This window comes from Pezoporus occidentalis, unplaced genomic scaffold (genome assembly GCF_034315485.1).
Source record: "Pezoporus occidentalis ecotype Australia unplaced genomic scaffold, CSIRO_AGI_Poc_V1 ctg6, whole genome shotgun sequence".
NCBI lineage: Eukaryota > Metazoa > Chordata > Aves > Psittaciformes > Psittacidae > Pezoporus > Pezoporus occidentalis.
In genome coordinates, this window is record NW_026915943.1 from 1,892,326 (window position 1) to 1,911,889 (window position 19,564).

The 19,564-nt window shown below is 46.5% G+C and overlaps 1 protein-coding gene across 6 annotated transcripts in view; it reads left to right on the top strand.

Moving 5' to 3' along the window:
- The window catches only part of MYO7A (myosin VIIA), a 107,265-nt gene that overhangs the window by 17,288 nt on the left and 70,413 nt on the right, over positions 1–19,564 (top strand). For all 6 annotated transcript variants that reach the window (XM_062639051.1, XM_062639054.1, XM_062639053.1 and 3 more), the window contains exon 2: positions 2,583–2,640. In XM_062639051.1, coding sequence (XP_062495035.1) covers positions 2,623–2,640 — 18 coding nt within the window. In that variant the 5' untranslated portion in view covers positions 2,583–2,622. The remainder of the gene's footprint in view (positions 1–2,582; positions 2,641–19,564) is intronic.

Genomic DNA, 19,564 nt, shown 5'->3' on the forward strand with positions numbered 1-19,564 from the left:
GACACCCAATGGAGCAAACTCACATGGGCCATTTGGCTGATTAGAGTCATAGAACCATACAATGGTCTGGGTTGAAAAGGACCTTAAGATCATCCAGTTCCAACCCCCTGCCATGGCCAGGGACACCTCACACTAAACCATGGCACCCAAGGCTCTGTCCAACCCAGCCTTGAACACTGCCAGGGATGGAGCATTCACAACCTCTCTGGACAACCCATTCCAGTGCCTCACCACCCTCACAGGAAAGAACTTCTTCCTTATATCCAATCTAAACTTCCCCTGTTTCAGTTTGAACCCATTACCCCTTCTCCTATCACTACAGTCCCTTTTAACAGGCCCATAATGACTGGAATACTTAGGAGCTCCCCTCTTGGGTGAGATCTCTTTTCAGAGAGGGAAGCTGAGGCAAGGAACCATAAGATGACTTATCCATAGCGGATGTCCTTCAGCCAAGGAACTGAAACTGCTTCCCAGTCCAGTGTTCAACACTGCCCTTACAATCATCATGTTACAGTATTGGGAAGGACCTCTGGAGAACCTCACCCATCGCCTGCTTTAGGTCAAGCCAAGCTTTCACTGGCTGTTCCCAGTGGAGGAGACTCCTCAGCATCCTTGGCAGTCTGCCTCAGCACTCACAACTTGGCAGGGTGAGAAAGTTATTTGCAAGCCATATGAATTAAGAGGAATAATTTAACATGCTCCAGAGGAGATTCTGAAACTGAGAATTAGGAGAATTCCTCCCAGCCTTTCAGATATTAAAGTGGATGAATGATTTTCCACCAGTTATGAATCTGAGAGCAAAATGAACCCATTAAATATGGTCTGTGGCCAGTATCTGTCTAGTGAGTATTTCCTAATGACCAGTGATGCTTTGGCTGCTCCTAGGACACCAGTTCCTTTTCTGGGCAAGGCAGAGGGATCATATAGATCATTCAGCATCTGGATGTTTTCATTAAGGTGGTGAAGTCACTTAGATGGCAAACTGCTACAGCTGTCAGTGGGGAAGATATCTGCCTTCAAATATGAGGTTGGTAAAATGTAGAGGTGGTGCAGGCAGCGTGGCAAGGAAAAGGGGAATAATGGGAAATGCTGTTGAGCCTCTGCAGTCCCTGCAGGAGATAACAGAGATAAATCCTGCTTTTCTAGAAGCTAGGATGTGGTTCCAACTGCAGATGAGAAGCTATAGAAAGCTCAGCCAGCAGGATCAGCACCGAAGACTAAGTCCTACATTACTGAATGGGATGAGTGCAGTTGCTGCTGGTGGGGAAGAGAGATCACTCTCCTCGCCATCAGTAAACTGTGCTGGGACACTGACACAGGGCGCTATCGCTATTCTCATTATTACCATTATTGTAAGTCATAGAATCATAGAATGGTTTGGGTTGGAAAGAACCTTAAGATCATCCAGTTCCAACCCCCTGCCATGGGCAGGGATGCCTCAAGCTCTGTCCAGCCTAGCCCTGGGCACTGCCAGGGATGGTGCATTTACCACTTCTTTGGGCAGCTCATTCCAGTGCCTCCTCACCCTCACAGTAAAGAGCTTCTTCCTTATATGTCCCATATTGTGTCTCTTTGGGACATTTTACCTGGAGAAAGTTGAGGGGAGTGGAAAGACTTTGCTATTCCCTCCTGTCCCTGCAAGAAATGTTCTTCTTTTAATGGGAAAAGCACAAAACCAAGAAGTATGGCTAAAACCTGCAACACAATATTTAGGTTTGTATGATGAGTCTGGACTACCTTGTCACTGTAAAGGGGAATGTCCCGTGTCCTGCAAGATCAGCCTTCACCAGCCTTCATGTCCCCAGCATCTCATAGGGATTGTGCCTCTCAGACAGAGTGCCTTTTTGCTGCTTCCTAAGGCATTTACCATAGCGTGATCCACATCATAAATACAACAATTCCTGGTTGTAGCAAGGATGACTTGGAGATTAAACACTGCAAAACTTCAGTCCTTTGAAAGGGTTTTTCATTCGTGCGCACCAAACCCATTTAAGGCAGGGAGCACCATGAAGTGGAACAAACCCTGGAGCAGCGTGGTGCTTTCCCATGTAAATCCCACATAGGTATGGTTTGCACAACAGGCAGGAGCAGAGTGTGGATACGCTCATTCCAATCCAGGTATTAGTTGCAATCTGTTTGGGCTTGGTATTTCCTTTCCTCTCCTGAGAGCAGTTGTGACATCAAGATGCTAATCCACACAGTCTTGTGAGCTGTAAGGACAGGGCTCCCCTTCTCCATGCGCTTTCATTCATACCACAGGACCCGATGACACAAGTGATAAATCAGTATCAGTCTGTTTGTCAGGTTAATCCTTGGATAACTTTGTAGGACTCAGTTTACAAAATATGACTTGCATAAGCAGCTCCATTCCCAGCCTCACCACGGTGCAGGAATTAATCTGGATGTATTAGAGGATTGTCTCTGGCTGTCTGGAATTAGTATTACGAAAGCACTGGGTGTATAAGTGCTCCGTCTTCCACACTTAGGGGCTGCATCTGTCCCTTTAGGGTTGGGGCAGAGCCTGAGCTTGGGTCTATGAATAAGGATTTCAGTTCATTAACTGCTGATTTATTTTGGTTCAGGTCCATTCCTGGTGATTGCTGATGTGTTTGGACAGGAACCATGGTCATTCTACGGCAGGTAAGCGAAGCATTCCTCTCGTCAGGAAGGACTAATGAAAGTCTTTTATTTCTGGGTGGGAAAGGTCACATCAGGCTATTTTGATCCTCTTCTGTTTCCCTAAAAGGACCGTTACAAGATGCAGAGATATTCATTAGCTTTAATCCTTGATTGGCTTAGAGGAAATAATTGCTCTGTGTGTGGAGTCCAGCTTAACCTCATGTAATGTTCCACTTCTGTTCTCTCATCTGGGGTGAGTCTTGGATGTGCAGAATAACACAGCTTACTGCCTGCCTCGAAGGGTGATGTAGTACAGGGGTGATTTTCAGTTTCCAGGAACAGGGCTGCTTGGGCAGTGTAAAAATGGAATCCTTTTGTGTGTTTAAGAAGCAATTGAATTGATAAATTGAATGTAAAGTCTCATGTAGATTCTGAAATAATTTAGGGTTTTGGATCATAGTGTTTTCCCTGTCTCTAGGCATAACATGTCTCACTTAAGCTCAGCTTCTGGGTTGTCTCATTGCTATGAGGACATGGGGAGGACTGACAGTGCTTGGGTTGGGGCTGCAGATTGAAACTCGGGTATGTCAGCACAGTCAAGCGTTGAGGTGATGGAGCAAATCTGCCCACCACGTTTTGATTTAACTCTGTGCCTGTCTTGGCAAAGATGCTTTTGGCTGCAACTGGGCAGAAAACGCTGGACCACTGAAGCCACTCAAGTGGGATCAGTTTGTATCAGTGACAAGGAGAGCTGAGGATAACTTTGAGCATGGAAGTAATGCGCAAGATCTCATGGAGCAATGAAATGCTCTTTACCCTGTTTCTCTGCCCTATCAGGAGCTGTGGCCCAATAAAAACAGGCTGTGCTTTGGGAGGGGTGATTAGGTGTTTGTTGGCTTCGTGTCACGAACTCTGATGTAGTTTGCAATGCCAAGGAAAATGGGTGTGCAAATTAAAACAAAGCTCACATATGAGTTGGAAAGCTCAGAATGACATTTGTGGCTCTAAGAAATAACCCTGTAACAACTATGGTATCTCTGCAGGCTACCTGTAGTATCTCTCTGTCAGTGGTTACCCCTCTGTGGTTCAGGTTCAAGTTCATAGTCTTCCATGTATTGGTCGAAATTCACCCTTTGCAGACCTTGAATCTCACATACCATGCTCCTATTTATCTAAAATCAAAGTGTCTTGTCTAGGAAAGGAGGATTCTGAAGTGATTTCCTTCCTATCTGTCAGAGGGTAGGATCGATCTCCTTTCTGGGCATGTGTTTCTCCTTTGTCTACCTAAGCCCTGAGCACCTAGGGTAGGTACTTAACAGATAGATGTGAATGGAGAGCTGTGGTGCAGGGACATCAATCTTTTCTTCCACCTCTTCTGCTATTGTGAAAATAACTCACAGTAAAGGGGACAAGGTAATGGCTCCGACAACATCCTCAAAGGACTTTATGCCATCCGTCTAGATGCTGATTTGCCAGTGCCAGGATCTAGTCTGGGATCTGGGTCCCTAAAACCTCAGGATGTGGTTGGTTTGGTGTGAAAATGGGGCTGAGTTCTTGGGCTTTTAGCTCACATGTCTGCGGTGTTACAGCAGTAAACCTGGAGCAAAGCGGGAGTGATGCTGCCCCTATGTTAGCAGATGAAGGTTATTTCTAGAGTGGAAGGTAAAACACAGTGTTATTTCTGTACTGAAAGCTGGATGCTGGAGAATAAACCTGGAGGCATTTGTGATTGATGCACTTCTATCACCTGAGTGTTCACAGCCCATCACCTCTAGGCAGGTATTACAAGAACCCTTAACAGCAAAGCCTTAACATTCAGTGTGTGTGTTCAGCTTCCTATAGGCTTTTTTAGAGAAGATACTCAGTTGTTTTCTATACATAGAATCCTAGAATGGTTTGGGTTGGAAAGCACCTTAAGATCATCCAGTTCCACCTCCGAAATCAAGGAAATAGGTTTGTGTAGAACTTGTTGCTTACTGCACATATCTCTCTGCATCATGGATAAGGTGAGCAAGGGCCCCTCCATAATGAAATAAGGTTTCCCAGTTGTTGGCAAATACAGGCTCTTCCTGAGGTCACTTTATACCAGTTTACCCCATGTAAAGGTCCAAATGGAGTCACACTTCAACCACTTTGCTCCCTGAAGTCCAAAGAGCTGCTGTTTATGGTGGTGCCTAATTGCAAGTAGCAGGAATAGATGTGTTCTGTCCCTCTTTTTCCACTATAAATCCAGGAATTCTGAAGGTGATCCTGTGGCATTGCATCCCTTCCCCTCTCCCATCAAAACAGCTCACCCTGGGATGTCCCTCCGGGGCTGGCTCTGAGTAGCTGAGCCCAGGGGGCAATGCATGGCTCTGAGCAAGGGGAAAACACACAGAGCTCCTGCCCTGTGTCTTCCACCCAGTAACTCGGAAGAAAAGCCAACATTGTTCCCCAGCAGGGGCCTGCAGGGCGACAAGCTTATCAGCTTTAGTTACTAGCAAATTGCTTCTGGCAAGCCCATTTCCATGCACAAAGAAAGGGAAGATGGAGAAGGAGGGCTTCCTAAATTCTTGCCTTGGCAGCCTGACAAGTCATTTGGCTCCACAGCTCGTTCCTGCATGTTCTGCCTTTTATTTAAAGGAGAGATGGTTTTAGTGGAGACCGGGAGGATGTGGTGGCCCTGGATGCAGATCACCACATAGCCTGGTGCTCAAAGGAGAGGGCTTTGCTGAGGCCACCATTGTCCTGGTGGTGAATCATAGAATGGCTTGGGTTGGAAAGGACCTTAAGATCACCCAGTTCCATCCCAATGCCATGATGCGTTCTGCATGAATGAGACTGTCCTTAACATATTCATGTCTGTGCTTTCTGAGGGTATTTGTGGCTTCTTGTTCTTGTACCAGGACTATGTTTTAACTTAAATTGTCCTTTCTCCTTCTTGCCATTTCTCAGGGGCTTGTATAGGGAGCAATCCCTTTCCTTACTACTCTTAGGAGTGACAAAAATCCAACAAAACCCTTCTTTTCCTCATTGTAAACCAAGCTCTGCAGCCCTTTCATGCTGCTGGCAGCTCTTTCTTCACCTGCTCCAGCTTAAATCTTCTTTCTAAGACCAGAATCTCACATTCCACTGCAGGTAAAAGGGATCTGTGCAGTCCATCAATAGATCTTGTGACCATTGGCATTTACAGAGACTTGGGTTTGATGCTCCAGGAGATGTTTTCCCTTGCTGGGAGTACGAAGAGCAGAGACTATTTCAGTCCATTCACAGCCATCTCCCAGCTGGGCTTTGTGAGCATTGGGTTTACCTGGACCTGACATACGTTGTTAATGGATAACATGCATTCAGCTTTGCTAAGTGATTCGTTGTGCTGTATGTTTTGTCAGCAAAGAAGGGGAGGGGAAGGAAACCAGCGTTCCTGTAGGTCTTCCCAGGGCTGATCTGTAATCATGTTATCCTAAAAAGCAAAGTGTAAGCCCACTGTTTGGGTTCTCTTTCTCATAAACACTGAATAATTTAAGTCTTCTCCCATTTATGCCTTGTATCTGCCTGATCTATGAGTCTGAGGCATCCCTGGATAGCTGTAATGCAGCAATGAAAAGTCCTGCAGAAGCCAACCAAAGGGCACATTTGCATATAGATTGAAACAGGAATCCTTGGGAGCCATTCATTAGTTGCAGTGCTCAAGACATTTGGCTTTTTAACAGCTCTTTGCATCAAATCCTTTCCATCAAATTTATGGGACAATTAAAGTGCTGGGGTAGCTGTGTGCAGAAAATGAAGCTGCAGGCAAGGGAGATGTTCTTGCAGTGCTATGCCTGTGGAATATAAATTGCATGATGTCAACTAAAGGTAGAGCAAGCAATATCATGGCATGGAGATACCCTGCCCTGACAAAGTCTGTCTGAAACACACTCATTCCTGCTTTTTGATGCCTTAGGATCTGAAGGGGGCTACAAGGATGCTGGGGAGGGACTCTTCATTAGGGACTGTAGTGATAGAGCAAGGGGTGATGGGTTCAAACTGAAACAGGGGAAGTTTAGATTGGATATAAGGAAGAAGTTCTTTACTGTGAGGGTGCTGAGGCACTGGAATGGGTTGCCCAGGGAGGTTGTGAATGCTCCATCCCTGGCTGTGTTCAAGGCCAGGTTGGACAGAGCCTTGGGTGCCATGGTTTAGTGTGAGGTGTCCCTGGCCATGGCAGGGGATTGGAACTGGATGATCTTAAGGTCCTTTCCAACCCAAACCATTCTATGATTCTATGATCCATCTTCCCCAAAGTATGTACACTGAAACCTTAATGTGTTTGATCTCAACATAGAGGAAGAGGAGTGAGGGTTGTTATATGAATGGGTGAGTTTAGTTTTGCTTTATTAAGAGGCGGTAGCAAAACACCCACCTGTTGGAGCAAGTGCAGAGGAGGCCACGAGGCTGATCAGGGGCTGGAGCAGCTCCCATACAAAGACAGGCGGAGGAATTTGGGGCTGTTCAGCCTGGAGAAGAGAAGCTGCTTGGAGACCTCAGAGCAGCTCCCAGTGTCTGAAGGGGGCTTCAAGGGTGCTGGGTGGGGGGCGATTTTCACCAGTGACTATAGAGATAGGACAAGGGGTGATGGGTTCAAACTGAAACAGGGGAAGTTCAGGTTGGATGTAAGGAAGTTCTTTACTGTTAGGGTGCTGAGGGGCTGGCACAGAGTGCCCAGAGAAGTGGTAAATGCCCCATCCCTGGCAGTGTTCAAGGCCAGGTTGGACAGAGCCTTGGGTGCCATGGTTTAGTGTGAGGTGTCCTTGCCCATGGCAGGGGGCTGGAACTGGATGATCTTAAGGTGCTTTCCAACCCAAACCATTCTAGGATTCTGTATGTTTTTCCTGATGCATTTTAGGTTTCGGTGAAATGACAATCTCAAAGGAATATTTCTGGTAAGAATTTTGGAGGAGTAAATCTATTTCTGGTTGTTTTATAAATGTAACCAAAAACCAAAGGAGGATTTGGATGTTTGCTGGAGTACACATAAGGAGACTGTTCTGAAATTAAAATCTGTTTAAGAGCAGAGAAAATGTAATACTATGTGTGAAATAGCCTGAGATAAGCTGGCAAGGCAGCCAGCAGTTCAGATACCTCTACTGAGGCTTTCAGCATGATTAAGTGTGGACTGGGATTTGGGAATGTGTATGCTGATGCTTTTGCACTTCCATTTTGCCACTCCTGGGTATATTTACAGATGCTGCTATAGCCATCAGCAGTACAGACTGGCTCGTGCAGTGGTTGTGCATTAGGCTGCTGCAGTGTAATGGAACTGTCTTTCCCCTGTTGACCACATCCAGGTGGATGTGAGTTTTGCAGGCATGGGACGCTGATATGGAGGATCCATCCTCCTCTCCTTCCCCAGTCCCTCTTGTTGATTACTGCATAAGGGAGGTGGCGTTGCCAGAGGAATGCAGCAATGGGGAAAGGTCCACTTTAAAGGTTCACAAGGATTTCGTTCTCCATTAGGCACTTGTGCGAAAGGAGAAAACGTCACCAGCAATAGATCAGGAGGACTTGGGTTCCTTAACGGAATTATTATACATTTCTGAGCAGAGTCACAGTGTGCTTAAGTTGGGAACATACATTAAATGATTGTAATTGTTCAGACCAAGTCTGTCCCATCTGGTACTGCTCTGTTTCCAAACTGACTGTTGGTGAGCACCAAGGGACAGTGTGATTATACTGAAACAGGGGAAGTTTAGATTGGAGATAAGGAAGAAGTTCTTTACTGTGAGGGTGCTGAGGCACTGGAATGGGTTGCCCAGGGAAGTTGTGAATGCTCCATCCCTGGCAGTGTTCAAGGCCAGGTTGAACAGAGCCTTGGGTGCCATGGTTTAGTGTGAGGTGTCCGTGGCCATGGCAGGGGGTTTGGAGCTGGATAATCTTAAGGTCCTTTCCAACCCAAACTATTCTATGAGTCTATGATTTCCTCACAATACTTTCCTATCCTTCAGCTGATTTCCTTTATAGATTTCACTTTTGGTGATTTCCCAAGCCTGTTGTGATACGTTTTGTTAGTAGTCCCTAATGTAGTCCCTGCTTTCCAAGCACTTGCCCAGCTTCCTTACGTCTCCAGGTCTCCTATCCACTTCCATTCTGCTGAACCCAGTCCCTACCAGATTTGGTTGATGTCCCCTCACTTTTGGACTGAAAGAGTATTTTAAAGAAGTATCTCTCCAAACTTGTCCACTCTGCCCTAGGTATCCACATGGGGCCCTGATGAAGATAGGATGCTATCCTAGATGGTCCTTTGGTGTGCCTTAACCTTACATCCTCATAGTATTGCTCTTGCCCAACTCCTTTACCAAGCAGCAGATGCCCTCCATCCTTTCCCAGTCACTTTACCAGAATCCAGGCTCATTTTACATGCTGAAGAGCAAAGAGCCAAAGGCTGATGCTTTCAACATTGGGAAAAACACCTATTTAGGACAGAGCTTTGCCTATCATTTGCACACCACAACTCGGAACCCTTTTGCGCAATCAGTGTTAATGCAATAGGAGCAATTTATGTGCATCTTCTAACACACAGCCAGACGTTTTATTGCCAGCACCTTTGCTGGCAAATGACTCCTAAGGTCACACACTGCATTTTCATGATCTGCAAATCACTTTGTAAAGGCATTTTACTGCCCCTTGACCCCATAAAAAGGGTAGATTTGGTGTGAGACAGACAGGCAGCCTTTATCATTAAGGAGATGCTTGAAGTTAAACAACATTTGCCTCCAGCAAAACGTAATGCAGGCATTAACTGTTTATCCAGGCTGATTTCCAGCCCATTCCTTACAGAAACACAGGCATAATTTAACTATCTATGTGACAATACTCTTGTAGTCTCAAAATTAAGGCTACATGGCAATTATTGAGCATTCTTCACACGGATTAATTTCCCTTCATAGCATTTAGGTTTTCATATGAACACCAACCAGTTCTGTCTGTTGCTAGATCAAGATCTCTGCCACGCTTCACCTTGCAAACCCACAGCAAAACTGAAAGTAGCATTTAATAAACCCCATATGTAATTCAACCCTTTTCATCATAAAGTGGATAAAATGTGAGACAAAACCCCTCTGGAGGCCACATCTCCCTATGCAGCGTATGCAGAATGGAGTGTATCCACGTAATAAAATACCCATGAGGAAAATAAAAAATACCAAGAAAACAGGAATTATTTGCTGTGCCAAAATCATGCAGAGCTTATTTCTTTTATGGTTTTATTCTTTAAGCTGCTGTCTAGTTACAGTCTTATTCTGTCCTGTCTAGAGTTCAGGACATCCATATGGGAGTCCAATCCCACTGGCAATCCTCCCACCCACCATTCCTTGATACTTTAATGTAAGAAAGCATAGAATCAGATCATACAGTGGTTTGTATTGGAAGGGGCCTTATATCTCCTCCAGCTCCAACCTCTGCCATGGGCAGGGACCCCTTCCACTAGAGCAGCTTGCTCCAAGCCCCTGTGTCCTTGAACACTGCCAGGGATGGGGCAGCCACCCCATCACCCTAAAATAGGTCCAACTTGCTTTCTCAAGCTGTATCTATTGCTTTGTTTGCAATGGCTGGTAATTATTTGGTGGGATTTGGCTTTTGAAGCTTTCTGGCTTGGTGTGTGTGAAAGGGATTGATGTTCAGGGTCTGGCTTCTGGTCGCTTCCTGAAGGCCAAGTCTCTTCAATATGTCCCCAGCGAGCTATAACCCATTAGCTGTAATGGCATCCCAAGCTCACAGTTTGAAGGCATCCACAGTGCACACTCGTACATATCCTGACCCAACAAGGCAACTGTCTTGGCTGGGTCTGCCAACTACACCTGTGATTTGAGCAGTGATGATTGTCCCTATCTCTATCATCATGTGTCAACCTAAAAACTCCACTCTTTATAGAATCATAGAATCATAGAATAGTTAGGGTTGGAAATGACCTTAAGATCATCTGGTTCCAACCCCCTGCCAGGTTTGCAACCTCTAGGTTAGGGTTTTTCTAGCCAGATTTGTTTACTGGTCCTTTAATAAACCCAGTTGTCCTCTGAGGTCTCTAACTTCTAGGCCCTTCTGGAACTTCACCCAGCTGTGCTGGTGTGATATTTGGGATTAAAATGCACGCTCTTGTCATTCCTCATCCTGCTGAAGGTGCCGTTATCTTGTAAATTCAATTAAAACCTAGGGAGAAACCATCAGAAACAAACCTCCTGATGCACTTGGTAATTCCAGAGAGTTACAGCAGATGGGGCTGGTATTGTGCTGCTGGGAGCGTATGGTGCAGCTCAGAGACTGGTCCATCTCCCCTCTCAGATGGACCACCAGCAGTTTGGATGGATCCAAACACAATAGACAGAGGGGCTTGAGGAATCCAAGCAAGTGGCTGCAATTACCATCCTGCTCTGGGTTTCCACTTCAAGGGTGGTCATGCATGGAGCCAAACCTGGAGTCCTCAAAGCTATGAAGCAAGCAATGGAATATGGATGATTTTGCTGGGTTTTAATAAATACTGGTAGGATTCATTGCCTAGAGAAGCTGTGGCTGCCCCATCCCTGGCAGTGTTCAAGGCCAGGTTGGACACGGGGGCTTGGAGCAAGCTGCTCTAGTGGAAGGGGTCCCTGCCCGTGGCAGGGGTTGGAACTGGATGAGCTTTAAGGTCCCTTCAACCCAAACCATTCCATGAATCCTTTTGTTACCTGTTTCCTGATGACAAAATAATCCCAGGTACTTCATGTTCTCAAGATTGTTTTTGACACCTGGAGTATGTTTTGTCCTTTTGGAAGGATGCTACTTGTATCCCGGCATCTCTGCACCCTCGTGGCTGGCACCTAAGGAGCAAAACCCAGCATCAAGACATTTTGGATTGCATCACAATCATAGCCAGGTCTTTTTGTTTTCCATTATACTTTTCCCTAGCATCCATTCCTCCCAGGAACTGGTTTTTCCAACACACCCCTGGAGCAGCCCACTTCTCCCTTAAGCGGTCATATCACAAACTCCCTCTAGATGCTATTGACTGAGCTGCGAAATCACTTCCCCTCGGCACCCCTTGCCTCAGTAACCAAGACAACCCTCGGTGTGTAAGCAAAGGCAGTGTGTAAATAGGGCAGTGCTGCTCAGATCTGGCATGGCAGTGATGGAAAAGCAGCGTTATCCCCCTTTCATTCAGTGTTTCTGGAGATGAGACATGGTATTTTAAGTAGTAGGGCTTGTCTGGACCTATCACCGCCACTTTGGCTAATGCAGACCCTGGGCACGGCATGTTTCTGCTGGGGAAACTGCATTTACATGAGTATAGATCACTACTACATGGGGAAAGAACGCATTTTTACTAGGATTCAGCACTTCTTTGCACTATACCATTTCTGTTTATGCAGGAATAGGTGCGGAGATTACCGTAGTCCCATGTCTATTTGCACAGCGGTACTAATTGCAGGCTAGCTTTTGGTGAGGTTGTGAAATGGCAGAGAGAGGAGGAGCCTGAAGTAAAGAAACAAAGCACGAAAAGATGAAGCTGGAACTCCAAAAGAGAATTTGACAGGTTGCTTATGAAAAGTGAAGGAGATTTTTAGCACAGATGGTGAAAAAATCCTGCTTTGTTTCCCCAGGAATAAAATCAGGTAAAAGAATTCAATTTATGTGACTGCCTTTAGGCTTCTTCAAACAGCCTTTGTGAGCCAGGCTGAAAAACATCCCTTCCAATTTACGTTTGTGTGTATGGCCTGGGTTGTTATTTTGCCCTTCATCAGCACTGTATGTTGGCATTCAAACTGTGGCCTTCTGTGGGCTTGAAAAGGCTGCATGCCTCAGAGGTAGGAAACATCGAGTGGAAATGCCTGGTTACCTCCATCTGTCGTATAGTTCCATAGCTCTCCTGCTCATCAGCTGGGGCTCATCTTTCATGAATCAAATCCAACACCTTTCTGCCTTCACCGGGGGACAAAGCTCCTGCAGGGGCTAAACCAGCAAAACACTGAAGAAAACCCCATGAAAATGTTGCTTCTGAGTTAATGCCCTGAGCTGGTTCATTGTGTGTTCAAACGGAGTCATAGAATGGTTTGGGTTGGAAAGGACCTTAAGATCATCCAGTTCCAACTCCCTGCCATGGCCAGGGACACCTCACACTAAACCATGGCACCCAAGGCTCTGTCCAACCCGGCCTTGAACACTGCCAGGGATGGAGCATTCACAACTTCCCTGGGCAACCCATTCCAGTGCCTCAGCACCCTTACAGTAAAGAATTTCTTCCTTATATCCAATCTAAACTTCCCCTGTTTCAGTTTGAACCCATCACCCCTTGTCCTATCACTACAGTCCCTGATGAAGAGTCCCTCTCTGGCATCCAAATCCAAGAAGGGGATGGGAGCACACAACTTAGCTGTGTTGCCCAGCTATAGGGACCTGCTGGCACCTGCATCCCTCCCAAGCTGTGCTCAGAGAAGTTGTCATTCCCTTAGTCCTGTCTTCCTAATGTATAACATGCAGAACATTTAAAGGAAAACACCCAAGCTCTTTGCTTCTGGGTAGCTAAGGGCAGGGGGTTTCCATTGTGCCTCTTATTGCACACAAGGGAGGTCTCAGCTGCACCTTCAGGTGCTTTTGGAGATGGGGTTGACTGCTGTTGGCAGACTGAGAGTGGTTATGGGAGCTCCCCGGGTGGCACCAGTGCAAAATCCCTCTTCCTAGGAACTGATGGAGTGTGTCTTGTGTGACAGTACTATTGCATGCTCCCATCCTAAATCATTACCCTCCTGGTTTTATTTTCTCCCTCCCTGGTTTTCCAGATTTGTCCATCTTACGATGGCTCTGTTGTCTTCCTTTGGAGTTGTTTCATTTGCATTAAGGACAGGACCCAACATGGGGCTAAAAAGGCTCAGTCTTCATTTCTTGTTCCATTTCTGTGTTTTAGCAGATATTTAATCACATCCCAAGTGGTGGCCATCAGCTTTTTGTGTCAGGGCTGATGCTCAGTGCTCTGGCACACCATTTGGGTAGGTGATGCTCATATCTACCCTAATCTACTTGTAATGTCCATGGATTGCTGCATTCCCTGCTTCATCCTCAATGGTAATGCTTTAGGAGTCATGGATTGAACCTTCTATATCCATGTTTGTCTGCTTAAAACCCATTCCTGAGCCAAGAGATCCCCAAAAGTCAATGATAAGCTCCTTGCCAAAAGCCAAAGAAGTGTTTGGACAGCACTGGGAGCTGAGCCTCATTGCACCACACTGGATTGCATCCTGCAAACCTGATTAGATCCATCATTTCTGCTCCCGGAGCCTCTGCCTACCCCTGAGCCCTAAATAGGATAATGCTAGGATGGATGCCTCACTTGTGGGTTGTTTTTTCCCTCCTGTCAGTATCGAAGTGCCAGGATGAGCAAGCTGTGCATTGATTATTGAATTATTTAAGGATTCCTCTTACATCTCTGTCTTTGCTGCAGGAAGCCTTTGTGTGGAGCACGTTACCTTGGCTGACAGCTGGTGCTTGTTGCGCTACAAGAAATGGGGAAGAGTATCTGATTTATTTATGAAACAGGAGAATTATGAGGGTTTCTCACTCCCAGCATGTGCATCTCTTGCACTGTGATTTGTAGTTAAGTGGAAATTCACCCTTTTTCTTCCTTTTCTTGATGCTGGTGGCAACTGCACAGCTAAAGATGAGGCAAAGAATAGAGATGAGCAGCCCTAATGCTCCCATGGGTTGTACAGCTGTGGATCCAGGAGAAGCTCCATTAAACCCAGCAGGTACATCCATGTAATCGAGAGGCTGAATTGAATCAGACAAGTGATATTTAGAGGTGATGATATGTGGGTTTAGTGCAGCACAGACATTATACCGGCCGAAGGATGCGGGTAGCTGTTGGAAGTCTACATTGGAAGTCTACACTGGCAAAATCTGCTGCAATGCTCCAATGCATTTAGATTTCAGTTTAGTCTGCAAATTACATTGGGATTTGGAGCTGGGGGGATGCCTGTGTTTGCTCTTGTGCCTGTGTTTGCTCTTGTCTGTGTGCACTAAGGATTTTCTGCCACAGAGACAAGCAGTGAGGAAGTAAAGGACCTGGCTTGGTTCTAAGCTCTCTGGAGACCTGGGTATGAGATTGTGCCTGTTCCCATAAACGTAAACAGTGATTTTCCATATCCTCAGCAATTTACCTTACAGCCCTTAGGGCCTTCCAGATTTCTACCTCCAAACTGTCCTCTTCATACACGCCTTTAGGCCAGTATAATCTGACTTGGTTTTATTGCGTGCTTTATGCAGAGATGACCATAGGAGTGTCTCTTTCTTTCCCTTGAATGTAGAAAAGAAATTAGAAATAGAAATAAATTGAAATAAACATAAGAAATAGAACAGAATGGTATAGAATATAATACTATAGAATAGTATAGTAGAACAGACTATTTCAGTTGGAAGGGATGATGGCAGGGGGTTGGAACCGGATGGCTTTTAATGTTCCTTCCAACCCAAACCATTTTATGACTCTGACTCTATACAAGGATCACCTAGCAAGGATCTGGATGTCTTTCTCAGAGGTGCACACATACACTGCATTAGTCGAGTCCCACATGATGTGTGCACTGAATAACTCAGCTTTGCAGTGATAGCTGCAAAGTAACTGGGTCAGGAGCCCTTCCTCAGCGCTGGCAGTACCTGATGCATTGTCTTTGGGTCTGAAAACCAGGCTGGGGCAAAGAAAGCCCAAGCTTGTATTGAATTAGGTGGTTCACTTGCTGTGAGGGTGCTTCCTGCAGGAATCATTCCCCAGTCTTCTCCAGCAGTGAGACCACAGGAGCACTTAATGGGGGCTCAGGTCTCTGCAGCAGCATAAACCTATTACCCGGGTCACATCAGTTCCTTAGGATAAGAATTTATCCCTTACACAAAGTGTGTCAGAGCAGGCCCATGATCTCGGCTGTGCTGCTGCTGCAGAGGCACAGTAAATCATCAGATCAGGGTCCAGCATGGCTCTTGTGGCTCATAATTCCATCTCTGCAGTGAAGAGTCTAACGTTACCCCGGGGAGCTGTAATCTAACCCGGCTGGCATTGCTGACGGGCTGCCGGCCAGCTAAAGGTTTGCTTTCCTCCACTGTGTCCTTCCCCTTATTGTCCTAAGTGTGTTTGTTTGTTTCCTACATGAGGCATAGCGCATTCCCTTAGAAAAAGCATGCCGATAGGAAGCTTAATGCTGTTGCTCTGCCCCTTGATGCATACAGAAGAGAGGCTGGTTTCCAAGCCGGGTTATCCCTTCCGAGGGTTGGGGTTTCCCGTTTGCAGGAGGCAGAACGCTTGACCATTCAGGCAGAAAGCACTGCCAATGCATATGATGGAGTGCCCAGAAGATCTCCTTCAGCAAATCCAGCGTCAAGGGAAAAGTAAGCACACTCATGTATAGGACTGCAGAGACTGGATTCACCCCGCTGGGCTCCCATCTTTACTTTGTTCCAAGGATCAACCAGGGCAAATCATTGAGTCTTCATAGAGCTGTAGAACAGTTTGGGTTGGAAGGGACCTTAAAGCCCACTCAGGTCCAACCCCTGCCACAGGCAGGCACATCTTCCACTAAAGCAGCTTGCTCCAAGCCCCTGTGTCCAACCTGGCCTTGAACACTGCCAGGGATGGGGCAGCCACAGCTTCTCTGGGCACCCTGTGCCAGCGCCTCAGCACCCTCACAGGGAAGAGCTTCTGCCTAAGAGCTCAGCTCAGTCTCCCCTCTGGCAGGTTAAAGCCATTCCCCTTGTCCTGTCCCTACAGGCCCTTGTCCAAAGCCTCCCTCCAGCTTTCCTGGAGCCCCTCTAGCTATTGGAAGGCTGCTATAAGGTTATAGGTTTATTCGGTCCTTCCTTCCCCATGCATCTTCTCATTCATTATCAGCTTTGATTTATCTTCTTGTTTCTAGGGGAGCCAAAATGCAGTCATTTACAACGCTGTGTTCAGGTCATGCTGGAGGTAGACATCTCCCATGATATTGCCACATTTGAGCTATGTCTCCTTCTCCTTGTATTATTATTGCATCTCATGTACATTTTTGCTTGCTCCTTTGGTAGACATTCACCTCATTAATCTTTCACCTGGCTTCTTATCCATGAGACTCAACCTCTTCCTTACTTCACTTGCAGAGCTACAAGAATTAGATACCTTATTGTTCCAGGGCTTTGCAATATAACTTAAGCTGACCTTTGGGTAAGGATTGCCTCATTGTTGTCCCTGCTGTTCACTGATGAGCAGAAGTAGCTCGGTATGAGTTTGATGTACCCATCATCTACTGCTGTCGTGGTGACTGTGTAAAGCCTGCCTTCACCTAGAAGACTTTCCATCAGGAATATGTCCTCTTCATCATGGACAAATGGAGTGAAAACCTGGTAGAATAAAGGTATCAGAGTTTTGCATTAAAATAGTGATAAATGGGAATGGCGTGGAAAGCTTAGCAGCTGCACCATTATCCAGTCATGTGTTGCTCTGGTCAGCATATGTGACACCAGTTTAGTTTCAAGAGTTCTATTGAGTAGACTAAGGCACAGATAGATTGATCTTAAGTTCTCTAAATGATGAGAAAAGCCTTTCCTAGATGAAATCCCAAGTGTAGCAAAGATAGGACAAGAAAAAGCAAATCTGGGGGGGACTGTGAAATGCCTTGCGCTCTTCTGGTTGGGCCGTCAGTCCTGATTAGTCCTTACTAGACCATATATAACGTCTCCTTCCTATATAGGAGGAAAGATTGCAGAAGTCTGAGAAACTGAACATGAGCTGGCTTCAATGTGCGCTCACAGCCCAGAAAGCAACCGTATCCTGGGCTGCATCAAAAGGAGCGTGACCAGCAGGGCGAAGGAGGTGATCCTGCCCCTCTACTCTGCTCTCCTGAGACCTCACCTGCAGCACTGTGTGCAGTTCTGGTGTCTTCAACATAAAAAGGACATGGAACTGTTGGAACAAGTCCAGAGGAGGCCACGAGGATGATCAGGGGCTGGAGCACCTCCTGTATGGAAACAGGCTGAGGAAGTTGGGGCTGCTGAGCCTGGAGAAGAGAAGCTGCGTGGAGACCTCAGAGCAGCTTCCAGTGTCTGAAGGGGGCTACAAGGACGCTGGGGAGGGACCCTTCATTAGGGACTGTAGTGACAGGACAAGGGGTGATGGGTTCAAACTGAAACAGGGGAAGTTTAGATTGGATATAAGGAAGAAGTTCTTTACTGTGAGGGTTGTGAGGCACTGGAATGGGTTGCCCAGGGAAGCTGTGAATGCTCCATCCCTGGCAGTGTTCAAGGCCAGGTTGGACAGAGCCTTGGGTGACATGGTCTAGTGTGTGATGTCTCTGCCAGTGGCAGGGGGTTGTAACTGAATGATCTTAAGCTCCTTTACAACCCAAACCATTCTATTATTCTATGGGTCTATAAGTACATCTATAGAGCAACCAGGTGTAGAGTCAGTACAACCTCAATATCTCCATGTTCCTCATGTTGAGCACATTTCTATTCCAAGCCCAGGTTCTCCTCTCACCTATAGGCAGAGAGGCCATGCTGCCCTGCACACCTTCCACTCAATTATTTACCATCCAGTTGCTATGGATCTACTGGAGGCGATCAGTTGAAAGAACATGCAGATGGCCTCTGGTTTTGAGTTCCCGCTGCGCTTTGCTTAATTTGGTATGTAAAGGTATTAGGTTAATTAAATGCCATGTGTTGCATGGGGACCGACTGCATTTGTGGATTAAGAAGTACCCGAGTCTGTTTCTGTGCTGGAAGTCCTCAAGCTGGCAGATGGTTATTTCATTGAGAAAGGAAGGTAACGGAGAGGAGTCACAGGGAAATGAAGAGTCTTCCCTTTAATCCCGCAGTCATCTTTCCAGAATGGGTGGTTTTGTCCTTCACTGTCACCCCTTAGGCTGGAAGAACTGAAGAGAAGCAAAGTTATCCAGTTGGCTTTAAGACTCCCACAGTTGTATGGAGTGAGGATGCTGGCTGACTAGTGGGGGACCATGGCTGGTGCATCGAAGCTCTTCTCCTAGAAGACCTTTACCAAGAGCTACTTGTGAATCAGGTCAGAGGGTGTCCTGCAGGCAGCAGGCATGGTCGTGCTGGAGGTCTAAAGCAAACCAGCCGGAGCTCTCTGGCGTTCGTGGTGGAATACATGTAGGAAGCAGAGGCACAAAGCTTTCTTTGCCACTGCAAAGCTTTCGGAGATGATGAAGAGGAAGAAGGTCGTTTTTGTGCAGCCATGCCCTGAGGTGGTGGAAGAACAGGAGAGGGACCAGGGCAAATGGACACTGCTCCGCAACGTCAACCAGGCCCTGAAGCCCACCACCATGTTAGCGGTAAGACAGGGGGTCCCAGTCTCTGAGCACTGCTGGAAGCCATCAGAAATCAGCCTTGCTGCTTGATGGGATCCTCATAGTGCTTGTGCCAGCTTCTCTTACCTTCCTCCTGAGTCTTTGTCCTCCCCAAGCTCTGTAGCATCCCTGTGGTACAGCCTTCCTGCTCTTTGCATTTGGAAGCTCCTCCTAAAGATCCTCTTCATGAATTGTGTTGACGTGTGTGCACCCATGGTGGTGTTTCCCTCTCTTGCACCACTGTTTGGTTATCAACACCCATAGCATTTGAGGTCCTGAGGGTCTGCCCCAGTGTCTGGAAGGACGCAGGGCTGTGTTGAGGAGGAAGAGTTGGACCATGTTGATTCTATCAAATGACTGGTTGATCTTAAGGTCCTTTCCAACCCTAACTATTCTATGGTTCTATGATTCTCAGTTCCCTGGTACTGTCATGTGTGTTGTAAAACAAACTGCATCAGTTTAGGCATGAAGCAGCTTATGCAACTCATAAGCCAGTCTGCCCAAGCTGGTAAATGCATGAATCACCCCAATTTACCCTGAAATCCCCAATGTATCTGCTGTTTGGGGGGCTGATCTGATGGTGATTGCATCAGTGGAAGGTGTGTAACTGACTTCCATGGGGTTTATATCGAATTGAT